This window comes from Sebastes umbrosus, chromosome 2 (assembly GCF_015220745.1).
Source record: "Sebastes umbrosus isolate fSebUmb1 chromosome 2, fSebUmb1.pri, whole genome shotgun sequence".
Taxonomy (NCBI): Eukaryota; Metazoa; Chordata; class Actinopteri; order Perciformes; family Sebastidae; genus Sebastes; species Sebastes umbrosus.
The window spans coordinates 1384919-1401052 of NC_051270.1; the positions used below are offsets into that span (position 1 = coordinate 1384919).

The following is a 16134-nucleotide window of genomic DNA, read 5'->3' on the forward strand; positions in this document are numbered from 1 at the left end:
CACCTTATATTTTGAATAATTAAGATACTGTACAGTTATATATCAACTTAATAATGAAAATGTGACATAAAAGAATAACAGCTGTTATTACAGTCTCAAAATGCTCAGTAGTTGTGTGTTTTATCTGATACTTTACAGAATTTTGCAGCAAACGCTGGTTTAACATAATATGAAATGGCAGAGCATAGTATGGAAATCTGCTCTCATCGCTGCATTATTGCATACTTTATGACAACATATGCTTTGCATGTAGCCATCTGGTGTGTTGCCCTTCAGTGGGGTCAGTTCTTGGATGGATCGGTATCAGTGTGTCACCGCTTTGAAGTGGTAAAAGAGACGCGGAGCTTTAACAAGCCTTCGTTAACGAGGACGGCGTGGAACCAGATGACTTCACACAACAGCAGAGCAGGAAATCAAACAGTGGAAGCAGGACGAGTATAGAGAGAGAGAGAGATACTGTATACATGTACATTACATCATACAACAGGCAGGTGTGCACGCTGATGTGTAAGTGTAGCTTTAATGATGTATGGAGCCGTCCCCCTCTGAGTTGCTTAGCAACAAGAAGGATGTGTTCCTGGAAGAAGCTGCTCTCTCCGGTCTATCCCTCGTTCAAAATCAGATTTTTCCCTGAATCCCCTGTTGCTCCCGCCAACGGGCTGGATCCTGGATGAACGCTGACTTCCTGGAAGCAAACTAGAGAATAAATCCAGTATTTCCATCATGAACTACTAATCCACTCTAAGAGGAGACACTAGATCTTAACTAGATATCACCATAAACCTTCCTCAGTTGATTACTGACATTAAGACAAATATGTTTTTGTATTACAATTTTTCTGAAATGTTGGGTTTAAATATGCAAATGAGGCATTATCTTATTAAATATGTGCTGTTTTGCCTACATTTCCAGAACAGACTTCTGAACATTGGATGAAGCAGGGTTCAAAATTCTTCTTTCATTCTGTTGACGTATTAGAGTTAAAGTTTTTACAGATGGTGTTTTGGATATCTCTTTTAATCAGAAACTACAGGCATGTTTTTAGGAGTAAAATGTTGTATAAATCAGGCTATGATATATGAACAAACACCTCTGTAAAACCTTCAGAATAGAGAGAGGAATGAAACTGGAAAGTTTGGAGGATATCATTTTTCACTTTGTTCAGAGACACGGTGAAGAGAAAAAAAAGCCATCAACAGCGTGGTGCTACTAAACCTGAGGGGGTGCACCCTATTTCTCCCTGATAAAGTGACACTGTGAACAACAAATCTGTGTTGAAATCAGCAGGAGCAGCTCTTTTTAAACCATTTACACTTAAATATAAGTCAGTTTAAGTTTTCCAGGAGATGTAGAATATCTGTGAATCAGTAATCTGTGAAACTCTTTTTACGCCTCCGTGCCGGTGCCAGCTGTGACCGGAGGCATTATGTTTCACGTTGTCCATTCTCGTGATATCTCAGGAACGCCTGGAGGGAAAATTTCTTCAAATTTGGCACAAACATCCACCTGGTCAAAGGTCAAAGGTCAAGGTCACTGTGACCTCACGTCCGTAACCATTCTCTTGATATCTCAGGAACGCCTTTAGGACATCTTTTGGCACGAATGTCCACTAGGAATCAAGGATGAACTGATTAGATTGTGGAGGTTAAAGGTCAAGGTCACTGTGACCTCACAAAACACGTATTCCGTTATAACTAAGAATTCATATGTTAATTAAGACAATTTGTGATGACATTTTGGACGGACGTGGATGTAAACTGACACTTGGCTGGTTTGTTGTCTTTGGAGACAACGAGGTGGTGATTCTAGTTTCATCTCGCTGTCGTTAAGCATTCTTATATCCAGGCAACCAGGCACACTCTTGCTTTCATTTCTATTTTTGCATTTGGCTTAATTGAATTTATATTTGCACATGGTATGAATCCTGTCTTTATTTTCATGTGTTTGTTTTGGAGAGAGATGCTTTTATTGTGTGTGTGTGTGTGTGTGTATGTGTGTGTGTGTGTGTGCGTGTGTGTGTGTGTGTGAGTGTGAGTGTGTTTGTGTCTCTTGAGGTTTTCAATCTGCACCGTCAGTTGTTATTTCCTCTGTTCTTTTCATGTTTTATTAATATTGTATGTGCAAATGAATTGACTCTAAACACCCGAGGCTGATGACTGTAGATGAGATCCGTTATTTTATGATTCCAGTAGAACTCGTCCTGATCCGTCTGTAAATGGAGAAGCTCTTAAATGATGGAAAAAATGTGTTCCTCTGCTAAACATTTTTCCATTTCAGTTAAAAAAAAAAAGAAAAAACTCATAGTTCAGTAGTGTCGCCAGAGTCATATTCCTATTTAAGAGGTAGCGTTTAGACCACTGCAGGATGGCAAAACTCACCGCTCTTCATACATCCCGCTTCACAATTTCATGGATGACATACGAATTGAAATTATGCTGACCATCATGAAAAAAACAAAAGTGAAATTTGTGTCTATTCTACGTACACAATCAATCAATACATTACATTTTGTGATTATTTCACAAACTGCTGTGCGACTGAGCTGGATGAACGGCATTATTCCAAAATATAGTCCCTCATTTGTTGTTGTTTTGATGCCGGTGGTGGAGAACGCCGTCCATAGATCAGTTCAGCAGAGTTGACATGTGGCTCACATATGATTCAACACATTTTCACACACGGAATCATTCGCTGAGCTCTGTGTGACCTCTGATGTGTCACATCTCTAATAGTGCTATTATAGCCCCGTGTGTCCGTCCTTCTGTACGTTCTTCGCCAAAAACTGTTTTTTTTCGACTTCCATTTCATTTCCGGAGTAGAACTCTGAAACTATTTAACTTAGGAACTTCTTGTTTGGTCTGATTGTTGACAGTGGGGTCTAGTAGTGCCTTTTGGGGGTTAGAAGTCCCGGGAGCCCAATTAGTTAATTAGTTAATACCCATTAATTCCATTAGTTCCAAATGGGCAAAACCTTTAACGCCACGTTGTTACGCCACGTTGTAACGCCACGTTGTAACGCCACGTTGTAACGCCACGTTGTAACGCCACGTTGTTACGCCACGTTGTTACGCCACGTTGTTACGCCACGTTGTTACGCCACGTTGTTACGCCACGTTGTTAGGTTACGCTATTGATTGACAACCCTCATTAAAATAGAAGTATCAGGCACATACTGTACATACATTTACATAAAGTAGCATATTTGTCCACTCCCTTCTTGATAAGAGTATTAAATACTTGACAAATCTCCCTTTAAGGTGCATTTAGAACAGATAAAAAATGTGTGATTGATTTACGATTAATTAAATTGACTATCAATTGACAGCCCTAGAGTGTTTATGACTGTTGTCATTAAGGGTCATTCGGTCAGTTATCTACAGACGCAAATAGAGAAAGTGTAGGAAATATTTTTGGGATTTCTTTTCCCCAACTAGTCTGAAAGAAAACATGTTATAGAAACAAAAGAGCCCGAAATCTCAAAATTGATCAGAACATGAAAAACCATGTTTTCGCCTGAAGTTGTGACCTCAACTATAACAGAAGCCACAACTTTTTAAACCATTCTTCTTCTACTGCTTCTACTTCCACATCTACTACATAGATAGATAGATAGATAGATAGATAGTAACTTTATTGATCCCGAGGGAAATTCAAGTTTCGAGCATCACAGTTCCATAGTGCAAAACATGTTAGTAAAAAGGCAGTGAAAAAGTTAGTAGTGCAAAGTACAAAGTACAAGAAAATATACCAGATATAAAAATACAAGGAGATGAAGAAGAAAACTGTTAAAAGTGAATATAGTGCAGGGTAACAGCTGTGATACACGACTATTAAAAAAGTGAATATAGTGCAGAAGAGACTGTTAAAAAGTTGGTATAGTGTATTATTATCCGTCCTGCAGACCGTCCTCCTTTGTAACTAGTGTCTGCCTGTCTCCACCACTACGAGGACAAGGACAAGGTCTCCTCCTGTTGGAGCTCCGCTGTGCCTCTTCCTCCTCCTGGGAGCGAGGAAGAGGAGGAGAGAGGGGAGGTGTGTGAGGGGCGGGGTTATGGGAGTCATGTGTGAGTGTTAGTGGAGGGGGTCGTGCTGGCTTACCAGAGAGGAGGAGGAGGATAGTTGAAGGTGTGAGCCGGATCATGTGCGCTGTGCGCGGCAGCTCCTCTCCGCGGAGTCGCTGTCCATGGTGCTGAACAGAGTCGCTGTCCATGGTGCTGAGGTGCTGAACAGGAAGAGTCGGGGGTCTAAAAAGTCCTGTGATATGCACGAGCCGTGACGTTAAGTCGGAGTAGCAAAAGGAGGGAAAATGAAGTCGATCATCAATGCCTTAAAAAAGGAAGGTAAGCAGCTCCGCACCTTCTTTTTCTACTTTTACGCGTCGGTTCCAGGACGTTCAGAGCGCGCGTAATGCCTCCACCTGCAACTCCAGGTGAAGATGGAGAGATCTCCAGCTGCAGAAAAGTGCTCATGCATTCCTGATGTCTTTGTTTAAAAGTGTTTAGCATCATATTAGGTCTCTTTCTATCAGGCTGGAGGCAGCTCGGCGCGTATTTACGCTGCAAGAATCATCTTTCTGTTCGGTGGAGAGAGAAAAGGAGGCAGTTCTTAGGTCACACAGACAGAGATGAGATAAAACGAGGTGGAGAACAGCCACAGACACCCAGAGACATGACTACTGTACTGTTCCCCTCCACCCTGAACACAACCTACCCAGCCCATCCATCTGCCCGGGTGTGAAACCATGTTGGATTCATCCTGCTGCTATTTTCTCTCAATGAAGCCTCGCAGAGCAGTTGGCTGTGTGTGAGCCTATAGAGGGCGGGAAGGGTGCCAACAAATCTAGATCTGGTATAGGAATGAGTTATTAATGTTTTCATAAAGAAACACTCATTAGCACTAATAAGGAGGATTTGATGGGATTAATAGAGCCCTTGTATTTGGATTGCATTAAACAGTCAGCTCAGTGTAATGCATCGAAATGTCTGTGTGTGTGTGTCTGTGTGTGTGTGTGCAAAGGTTGCAGGTTGTAAGGTGCAGGAGGTGTAACATTTTATTAGTAATATGTTTAGTTTTCTAGCCATATTCTTGGAAGAAACATTGCAGCAATTAATATTTTTTTTATGTAGACTTCTGTTGACATAGCTGATTTGTACCTTTTGATATTTGCAGTCTTGCAGAAGTTGTGCTTTAGGCTTTCTGAGCCCTCGTTGTCAGATCGGATCTCTTCTTCTTCTTCTTCTTCTTCTTCTTCTTCTTCTTCTTCTTCTTCTTCTGTGCATGCTGGGATTTCTTGCAGCTTTTAAATGGTGGCAGGATCCAAAAAAACATCCACCAACTGACAGGTTTCACTCCAGATGACAAAAATGTGAAGTTGACATGAACTCTACCTGCAGTTTTTGTTCCATAAAGAATTATTTAAGAGAAATTCTGCAAAATACCATGAGAGTGTGACAATAGAAAGGTAAAACTCCCCTTATTCAGAATGTAAAACAGTATAAAAACTATAAATATTCTGTAGCGAGCAGTAAATTTGAGGTTCGGGGGAACTTATGAATCATCAGTGTTTTGCGTCACCACCGACAGCTTCTAGTTTCACATAACTGTAATTTACCCATCTGTCATCTCAAAAGCACAGGCAAAGCATTGTGTGTTTTTTTTTAAGGAATAAGGAACTCACAGGCTGCTTGTCGTCCCATTGTTGACTAAATAAAGGATTTTATATTTACAATTCAGGAAGTGAAGTAAAAGGTTTCAAATGGAAATGACTTCCATGTTTTCACATGGAACATCTACTGTACATGAGAGTGCAGGACTGTCTTAGTGTTCTTACTGCTCTTCAGTACTGTAGTAGTGACAGTGTGCTTTAAATGATATGGAAATAAGCCCACATGGAACTACAGTACACTGAGTGGACTGTTTTCATCTCGATGGCCACTTGACAACGACAGCAGTCGATGGAACTAGTTTCACTCACTTAAACTGAACAGCTCCATCTGATGGGAATTTAAAATATTACATTTTCTCCCTCCCTTAATGTGCTTAATGTTGGCTAAACCTAAACTAAGTTTCTACATTCAACAGAATCTGGTTTGTCTTTGACTTCCAAAACGATCCAGACTCCGTCAGCATCTTCTGATCTGACGCCCCTATCATCATCATCATCATCATCATCATCATCATCATCATCAGACTGACAAAAATGATCCATATGTCAAGTCAAGCTTTATTTGCATAGCACGTTTAAAAACAACCGCAGCTGACCAATGTGTTGAAGATGTACATAATAAAAATGACAATAAGAACAGAGCCAAAACAATAACCATAATGTGCATATAACAGCAGTAAAAGAGCAACAGCACAACAGAAAATGAACTTAATCAAACGCCAGCGAGAAGAAGAGGAGTCTTCAGCAGCGACTTAAACGATTCTACGGTCTGAGCAGTATAATATGAAGCTGTTCCAGAGATTAGGGGCTCGGTCGCCTCTGGTTTTGAGTCTAATTCTGGGGACATCCGGGAGCATCTGATTGGTTGACCTCTGACCGGAGTATGGAGGTGCATTAGTTCTGTTAGATAAGGTGGTGCCAGACCATTTAAAACCTTAAAAACAAGCAATAAAATCTTATCCGGAAACGGACAGGGAGCCAGCGGAGAGAGGCCAGAACTGGTGATCGCTTTTTCTTTTTCCAGTCAGAAGGCAATCAGCTGCGTTCTTTACTAACTGCAGCCGGCGAAGAGACAACTGCTGTGAACCCACATACCAAGAATTACAGTAGTCTAATGAGAGGTAATAAAAGTGTGTGTTAACTCTCTCCAGATCCCTGAGAGACAGAGAGGCCTCTACTTTAGCCAAAAGCCTTCACTGGAAAAAGCTGTTTTTTTACAACTAAGCTAATTTGATTGTCAGAATTGAAGGAGCTATCTAAACTAACGCCGCCATATGTTCAATAAAAACTTAAATGTCCAAAAAAGAGTTGCTGATTTATCAACTCTGTCTTTAAAGTTTGGTAAAGTTTAGGCAACTAAAACCAAACGGTTAAAGTTATAGAAAGATCCTAGTTAGGGTGCAAAGAAAACAATGCATTTAAGTGAGCAATCACAAGTCATCCTTACTTTTTTTATGAAATCAACACTCACGTGCAATGCATTCTGGAAGCGTGGTGGCGCAATTTGGGAGACGGAGTGTCACGACGGCCGTTCCTCATTTGCATAAAGTTGAGGTCTAGTCTACTTTATGTAAATCCGGGGCGTCCGACGCGACTCGCCGCCTCTCGAAACTCCCGAGAATCTTTTAATTTAAACGTTGTCGATCTAAAATAAAGACAGATTCTGAAACATGGATTATTTCTCGCCTTAAATGTTTTCAGAAACACATCTGAGTGAACTATTTTTGTGATATAAGAGAAGAAAGTTTCCAAACGAGCCTCCATATTGTTTCCTGTTTGAAAGCTGGGAGCAGCAGCCCACGGAGTGTGTTGTGTCTAGTGGCAAACCACCAACCGTCCAATGCTGGGAAGCGGCGCGTACCCTCGCGATAAAAAACGCCCCGGTGGACACGAACCATAAGCAATTTTTTATTAAAAATTCAACAATTCAAATAGTTTGTGTTTTGACTCAGTCGCTGCCCGAAGTCCTCATTCTGATTATTTTCGACGTGTTTGTTGTAAACTATTGGAATCAGGACCGCTGACGTTCAAAAACGCCCCAAAATGGTGAGAGAGTAGCAGCTGTTATTTCACACTTTCATCAGGTTTCAGTTCAGAGCTGCAGCTCCGCTGAAGTTAACCTGACCCTGATGAAGTTCTCTCCCTGCAGACTTTGACCTCCATTCAACATCTCATCCAAATTTAGAGTTTTTCCATTTCTTTCCTTTTTCTGTGTGAATTGCAGCATAAATTAGCGAAGCGACGGGGGCGACCCGGTGGCCTCGAGGTTCAGGTGCCGACCGTGAACATGTTCCCCTTGTTGTCTCTCACCTCCTTTCCTGTCATCTCTCAGCTGTTTCTATCTAATAAAGGGATAAAATGTGAAAAACTCTTTATGATAAATATGCATTGCTCTTCTGGTGCAGGAATTTGTGTGTGTTGTAGTGTGTGATCTCTGTCCTTCACTATGTGCTCACTACCCACGTAATAGTGAGCCAGGACAGCTGAGGTAATATAAAAAGCGACAAAGTTCACATAGGGAGGAGGTCAGGGTGGATGGGTGGGTCAGACGAACACCGCACCTTCACCGAGGAGACCACTGTTCATGTCACGTAACATCCGTACTTAAGTTACTTCACTTCCGTAGATATTTTAACCCAAACCGTGATCTTTTTCCTAAACCTAACCAAGTGTTTTTTTTTGCCTAAACACTGCAGGGGCTTGTGGAGACGCACTGATCGCTCATGTTGCTGGACATTCGTAGGAAAACGCACGAATAATAACAAAATAACTTTGCGTAAGATATCATACGAACTGTTGTTTGGGGATAGGTTGTTTCAATAATCTTAAAGTGTTTAAGATTTCATGTTTTCATTAGTGTTTAATCACCTGAAACTAAGAGTTGTTGTGTTTTCGTTACCTTAGAATGAGTCCTTCATATCTACTGTACATAGGGAGAGGGTCCTCTTCACGGAGTCCACCATGTTGCTCCTCCATGTTTCTACAGTAGCCCAGAACGGACAAACCAAACTCTGGCTCTAGAGAGAGCCTTTCACGTTTCTACGTTACTTGAAGGCCGCCGTAATTCTCCGACACGCTTGTGAAACTATGGCAGAGTGCAAAATCCGCCGTCTGACTTCTGTTGCTCCTAAAGTAGTGTTATTATGGTATGGATGGCCTCTGAGCGAGCTGAACGGCGTTACCGTCGTTTAGCACTCGGTGGCTCACGTTACCGCCGTCTTGGAAAGGGAGGAGTGAGCGGAGGGGTACTCAGTCGTAGGGATGCACCGATCCGACTTTTTCAATCCCGGTAGCGATACATGGGCTTTGGGTATCGGCCGATACCGAGTACCGATCTGATACCAGTGTTTAATTAATAAGCTGTATGTCTCACTGTGTGGAAGACGACAGGCTTTCCTAACTTTGTAAAACAAAACGTAACAAATAAATACATAGAGTTAAATTTACAGAAATGTTATTTAGCCCTTATAACAATAATAAATCATACACCAGCAACTTAAAAACATAATATCAAATGTAAAAAACCTAAAAAAAAATTAATAACTTAACATAAAACATCTTCAAAATTGACAGGAATTACAATTAAAGTGTAAACCTACTACCTAACTAATTGGTCAAAACTTAAACAGGACTTAAAATTCCATTATCTAATGTAGATGATATATAAACATAGAAGTGAACTAAATAAATCTGATTAATTGTCAGCGGTAGCCAATCTAACTATTTGAGTCAGTATCGGCCCGATATCCGATCCGGTATCGGTATCTGTGCATCCCTCTTCAGCTGGTTGCAATCTGCAACCACACCACTAGATGCCCACCGACTCCTTGACACTGTACCTTTAAGGTCTGCTTTCAGGTTTAGGAAAAAGTCAACTTGTGTAATTTTTAGTTTTTTGATCAGATAAGCATCGTTGGTGGTCGGGATTGGCGGGTTGACCTTCCCTCCTCCGTCAGTCCTCAGCTGGGCTGGTTTGGGTTTCAATCTGCAGAGCGGAGTCGACTGAAGCTCTGTGAGGCGTTGTCCTAAAAATGAAAATCTGGGTTATAGATTTTAACCTTGATTTTACTTTATGATCATCATATTGGCACAAACTGGACTTGAACTGTGTTAGTGTGTTAGCTTAATGTCAACAGCATCATTTAGCCTGGCTGAGGTCTTCCAGACTCGCTGACCTCTGACATGCATTCTGTGTTTCAACAGATTTAATCATATACATTCCACTGATTGCTTTTTTCCAACTCTTACATAAGATTCTTGGGTTGTTGGTAATTGATAATACTTGATAATTCATTTGTGTGAGTGATGACGTGCTTCAGACGAGAGAGACCGTTGATGTGTGTCGCTGCCCCACCAGCTTGGATAGCCTGCTAGCTCCTAAACGTGCTAGCTCATTAAACGTTAGCACCTCTTCTCTTCATCAACACGTCTGCTGTAGACTCACAGAGAGAGAAAGGTCTGGGATATTAGTCTGGGGGAGTGATAATGACTCAGTGAATCTCCTTTCAGATGTTCAGAGCTGCCAGGAAGCCACCAGCAGGAAACGGCGTCACAGCTAACAGGCGACGACGCTAGATCGCCCGCTTACCGTTTCTATTAATCAGCTCAATAATCAGGAGGTGCTTGTTGGAACGGCTGCAGGCCTGTTCTGCTCTGCTCTGCTGCACTGGTGTAATTGTGAAGGAGAGCTGGTGGTGGTAGGCTCGTCATCTCACAGTGGAACGGAGGAATATATCTGTGGGGAAATCAAGGCCAACCTCCATTACGGGTTCAGTCCAACCGGCAGTGGGGTGTAGTGCAGGCGGGGGGGGTGGGGGGGGGGGCAGAGGAGCTCAGCTCTGCTCATGGAGGCCTGATAATCATGCTAATGATGTCAGAGCGGAGCGTGGAGCCATGGCCAATCACCAACCTCAGTTCAATAGTATGTCTGAGAAACACAATTATATCCTATATTGGTTCCAGCTCTGTTGTGTTGGAGGCGCAGAGAGAGAGAGATTAGATTTTGATGGATTGATAAAGGTTAAAAAATGTCAAGACATGTCCAATAACACCAGAAGACACACAGCAAAGGTCGATAGATAGATAGATGGATGTGTGCATAGACATGCATGAGTGCACATATATAGTCTCCAGCAAGTCTGACGTCACTGTGAGAGAAAAAAATAGCACATCAGAACAAGAAGGTAAGCTATTTATATGTCCTCTCCATCTCCATCTCCTTCCCCCCGTGGTGTACACATGCTGATGTGCACTTTGTTTCCAGCACAGCACAGTGATGCCTTAAGACTGGTTTATACCTGACGCGAAGGGTTAACTGCCATCCCATCTCGATCAGGGCTGAGTGTTGGCGATATGATACGTATACAGAGGTTACAATTCAATATATTGCAATATACTATGATACTGTATCAGCAAGATGATATATTGGGATTTTTTAAAATCTAATTATAGGAAAACTGCCATGGTATTAAGAACACACCACAGAACTATTTTTGTTCACAGACTGGAGGAAAACAACCAATCAGAGCTGATCTGGAGTCTGCCGTTTTTCTTTTGCCCAATGATGCCAAAAATATACTGCCTACTGAAGCTTTAATCAAGTAGTTTTGTTGCCTAAACCTAACCATCGTTTCACAACGTTAACCACGTGGCGTTGGTTGTTTCTGCAGGCGTGATACGAGGCTGATACAAAATGCATTTTTAGTTCAGAAACGTCAACATTCAACGTAACTTGTGGTTTGCAGAAATGTACAATGTCAACAACTTTTCTGTCGACCAGGTTGCGTAGTCACCCCGTTTTATTATGCAAACTGTCCAGTGATTGCTCAACATAATGAGCATTAGAATGTCAGCAGTCTAATGGACGCGCTCCAGAATGAATAACACCATTTCATCTTCACATATTCATAGTGATTGCACATACACAGTACACTTTACAAGAGATTGTTTGTATATCACAGCTGTGAATGTAGGATTGTGTTACAGAGTTGCTTTTCAAAAACAGTTTAATATGGAAATGAATGTAATTATTAGAAGTAGTACTGTTAACTGTATGTGTGCCGTAAAGTGACACTGAATGATGCCATGAGAGAAATGGAGAGTACACACAAAAGTATATGGATTCAATGTTTAGCTCAAAGACACGTCGGCAGCACAGATACATGACAGTATGATCTGTAAGTGCCAAGACGATGAATTTTAAGGGTTAAAAAAGTACCTTTTCTTGTTAATAAGTAGTAAAAATGATTCCAACGAACAGATTTAAAAGGAGGTTGTTTTGATCAGCACACAGCTGTTGCTGCTGTTGCAGATGTTGTGTGCTGGGACGGACTCCAGCTCCACATGACCATCCACAAGAGAAGCAGGTGTAGATAATAGAAACAAACTGAATTATTTTTATTGTTCTTGATTCATTAAAAAAAGAAGACATTTCAGTACTGGAGCCAGCTCGTGTTATAACCATGTTATTAGTGGTGCTGCAACAGAATCCAGTACAGTGGAGAACTGCTGGGGAAATTACTGGTTTTGACTGCTGTGAGCACAGCTGCTCCTTCACACCGGGTCCAGACACATCGACAAATGGTTTTAAGAAAAACTAGAAAATCATCCTACAACTTTGATCCAAGGTCAGTTACTGGTTCTTTATCATCACTCAACGGAAGCCTCACACACAGAGAGCAGAGCTCTACTCTGGAGGTCAACGGAGTGGCAAAGAGTGTAGAAGCAAAGAGACAAAACTGATTGTTTGACAACTGCCATTTTGGACTGAACACACTTATTATATTCATATTATAACTTATATATTATAATAATATTTTTATTGTTCAACACAGGCGATTCCAGTAGAATATGACAATAGAATAGAAATAGTTTTACTTTTGTACGGCACTTTGTAGGTGGACGTTTTACTGGCGTCTTTCAGTCCAAAATGGCGGAAGCGTAGCTCTGCTGATGGACGCTGATGTTGCAATGGAACGAACAATTGATTTTCACTTCTTGGCGATGCACATTCTTCGGTAGTGGTGTCTGCAGGGATAGAGAGGAAGTCTCCACTGGTGTAGACTACTTTGTAGTGCTGGTACCAGATTGTGTCTTAACCATGTAGAATTTGAATAACTGATAGTAGGATGAGACTTTCTGAGATAATAATGTTGCCACTATATATTGATTACCAGTTTGTTTCTGATCAGCAGTATGCTCAACAAAGCAGAGCGTGTGATGACCAAAGGTCAAAGCCAAACTTAGACAGACTTATACTTTTGGAATTTTATGTGCACAAATGGTCAAATCCTTAACAACAAGTCAAGTTTGCAATCAAATCACATTAAGTTTTCTTGCTCAGCAGACAGAAGGTACATTTGTAGTTTTGCATGGATTTGCTTCCATTTCCACCATATGTTTTTACCTTTTTTCTATCTGCATGTTTTTTTCTCTTGTTTTTGTTTCATCACTTCAGCTGATTCTTCAGCTCCTGTCAGCACTTCCACTTCCACCGCCACTTAAATTCCTTCAGTGCTTCAACTTCAGCAACAATTTCAGGCTGGTCTCACACAGCGTTCATAGCTAGACCAATGAAAAGTAATGACTGGAATTTGTTTATATCTCACAAAATCAATAATCGTGAACCAAGAAATATAAATCAGCGAACGCTGTGTAGGGAGGTCGGGGTGGATGCCTGGGTCAAAAAATACCAGACTTCATCCAGGAGACCAGCGTTCGTGTCCCGCGTTGAAACCAAAAGTCAACCTTGAATTATTTGTCACCTAAGTTACATACAGTACTTATGTAACGCCACTTCCGGAGTTATTTTAAGCCAAACCACCATCTTTTCCTAAACATAACTCAGTAGTTTTGTTGCCTAAACCTAAGGAAGTTGTTTTCTTGTGAAGATGTTTATTTTGAAAAGACTATATGCATGTGCCGAGCAGAAATTGACACGTGTGGCTGGACATTCAAAGGAAAACGAACAAAAAACTTATGTCCCATCAATCAGCATTTCATTTGGGCTATTCGAACCGAAGAAAGGTAATAAATGCTAAGATGAATAACAGCTGAATCCCCTCTGTCCTTCATTCCTCTGCAGTGCCTTTCCGTGAGGCTCCAGCCTACTCCAAACGCCGCCGGGGTCCGTCTTCTGGCAACGGCAGCGGAAACGACCAGTCCCCCTCCTCCTTATCAGCGCCGCGGGTCCTCCTGCGCTCCAACAGCGACAACAACCTAACAGTCAGTCAGTACCAGCAGCAGCAGCAGCAGCAGCAGCAGCACGGTTCTCCTGGAAACTGGGCCCCCCATCTGCAGCCCCACCCGCACCGGGCCCCCCAGCAGGGTCTCTCGCAGCCTGGCTCCTCAGCATTACACCGCAGCCTGTCACCCCAGCTGCTCCAACAGATGCCCAGCGGCAGCCCCAATGGCAACGTGGTGGTCCGGACCATGGGGAGGGGGGCGAGGAGCCGGTCTCCCTCCCTCAGCCGGCTGGGGGAGGAGGCCCGACGGGCCGTACCTTCACAGCGCCAGCCCAGGTGAGCCTCTGCAACACACACTGACCCTGTCCACTGGGCTTCTGTTGTCTTTTTGATTTTCACAACATCCAGACTGACTAACCTGGAGGTCAGAGGTGTACACACGACTCACACACGACTCACACACGACTCACACTGTCAGTATTTTGCTGTTGACCTCCAGCACAGCTGTGATCTGGTCCGGGCCGGCTATCTGCTGTTACATTGAAAAGAATAGACCACCTCTGAATGAGGTCTGAGCAATCAGATCTCAATACGTCCTCAATGCGTCTTGGATTCATTCACACATTAGAGCTGTCCACTTGTGATCGGATAACTCAAGACGCATGTTAATGCCAGGTGGGAACAGGGCCTTAAAGGGACTGTTTTTAACTTCCTACACGTATAAATCAATCCGGGTCGGTGTCCCATGCGCGCTCAAGTGTGGCTACGCTGTTCAGACTCCAACACAAACTACACGGAACCACCACAAAGTTCTATCTAGTGAAGCTCGTCTTGCAAAACAGTGTCAACTCTTCCTGCTTCAGCCTCCTGACCGCGGTCAGAAGACACAGGGGAGACCGTAGCTTTGGTCTCCAGGGCCGGAGTCTCTGCTGTACTCTGCTCCTCTGCTTCTCTGCCTGCTTTCACTCACACACCACGCTCGTTCTCACTCGCTCTTTCGCTCCACCTCTCACGTGCATGCTGCTCACTCCACACTGCAGAAGAGTTAGTTTAGCTCTGAGAATATCTAGTGAATGTACAGTGGACGTTTGTGCAGAAATAACTGCTGCAGCTCCTCCAGACCAACAGAGGTTTCCCGTGTCTTGTGAAGTGACGGGGCTCCGCAGAGAGAAACGTTATCGTCTCCGACCAAAACTCCGGCGTCTCCCCCGTTCCCTCCGGCCGCGGTCGGGAGGCTGAGGCAGGAAAAGCCAACACTAGGATCAGCATTGATTCATGGAGAGACCTTCGTCTGGTCAGCTAACATTACTGCCAAGCAGCTGAAATATAGAGTGATATTGTGGTTTTAGCTGACGTGTGTCTCCTCACTGTGTTGAGCGATGCTCCTTCATGTCTATGTAGAGCGAGCACAAGCGCCAGCAACAGGACGCTGACTTTCGTTGACTTAACGGCCACAAGTATCGCTGTTAACAAGCATTTCTGATTCTTACATAGAGTCCCTCTAAAGGGAAACTGCACAAATGTGACACATCAAACAGGTGTTGTGGAGCAGGCTACTACTGCATTTGTGAAAAAACTTGTGTCACCAGAGGGAGCTGTATGAAATCTGATAAATGTCCTCAAGTGAAGACTACAAGTTTCTGCAGTAGGCTACATTAGCTGCTACTAACATAACACAGAATCTGATCATATATCATTCACCGCTGATCACCTGAATACAGCCTAACTGCGCTGCCAAGCAAATAACGTCTCGGTGCTCCTGTGCCATTTTTCATGAAGTTGAATTTGATAATTAATCCGACATTTAGTGCAAAATTGGCCCCTTTTCTATGTAAATGAGCCTCATTGCAAAAACAGTCCAATTCACAAAGATCAGCGCCGTTGTAGTGAATTCATTAGAGAGCTGCTGGGAACTGACAGACCGGGATATTAAACTCTGTCACATTTAAATTCCTTCCTGTTTTGAGGAATGCCTCCGCATCTCGTCGGTCGGGACCTGGAGTTCACCGTCTGAACATTTCATTTTTTTATTTTTCTCTCTGCCATTGTTCTGCCTACAAAGGCAACATTTATTCTTTGCCACGTGGATAATTGCAATCAGATGCAAAACGTTCTGGGTGTGTTCGCGCTGTGATATCTTTTGTGAATGGGACCTCGAGACGGGGCGGATAGCGGCTGCAAGTGATGCACAATTCACGGTGCTATCAGCGGCTGCAATCTATTCTTTGTGAATCATTCTTGTTTTAATGTAGTTTTGACGACCACCGAAGCACTGCTATCTCAGTG

The 16134-nt window shown here is 42.7% G+C and overlaps 1 protein-coding gene across 4 annotated transcripts in view; it reads left to right on the forward strand.

Annotated features, from left to right (window-relative positions):
* Positions 1 to 16134, forward strand: part of LOC119503463 (SH3 and multiple ankyrin repeat domains protein 2-like) — a 236632-nt gene that overhangs the window by 126792 nt on the left and 93706 nt on the right. For all 4 annotated transcript variants that reach the window (XM_037795273.1, XM_037795280.1, XM_037795288.1 and 1 more), the window contains exon 12: positions 13749 to 14184. In XM_037795273.1, coding sequence (XP_037651201.1) covers positions 13749 to 14184 — 436 coding nt within the window. The remainder of the gene's footprint in view (positions 1 to 13748; positions 14185 to 16134) is intronic.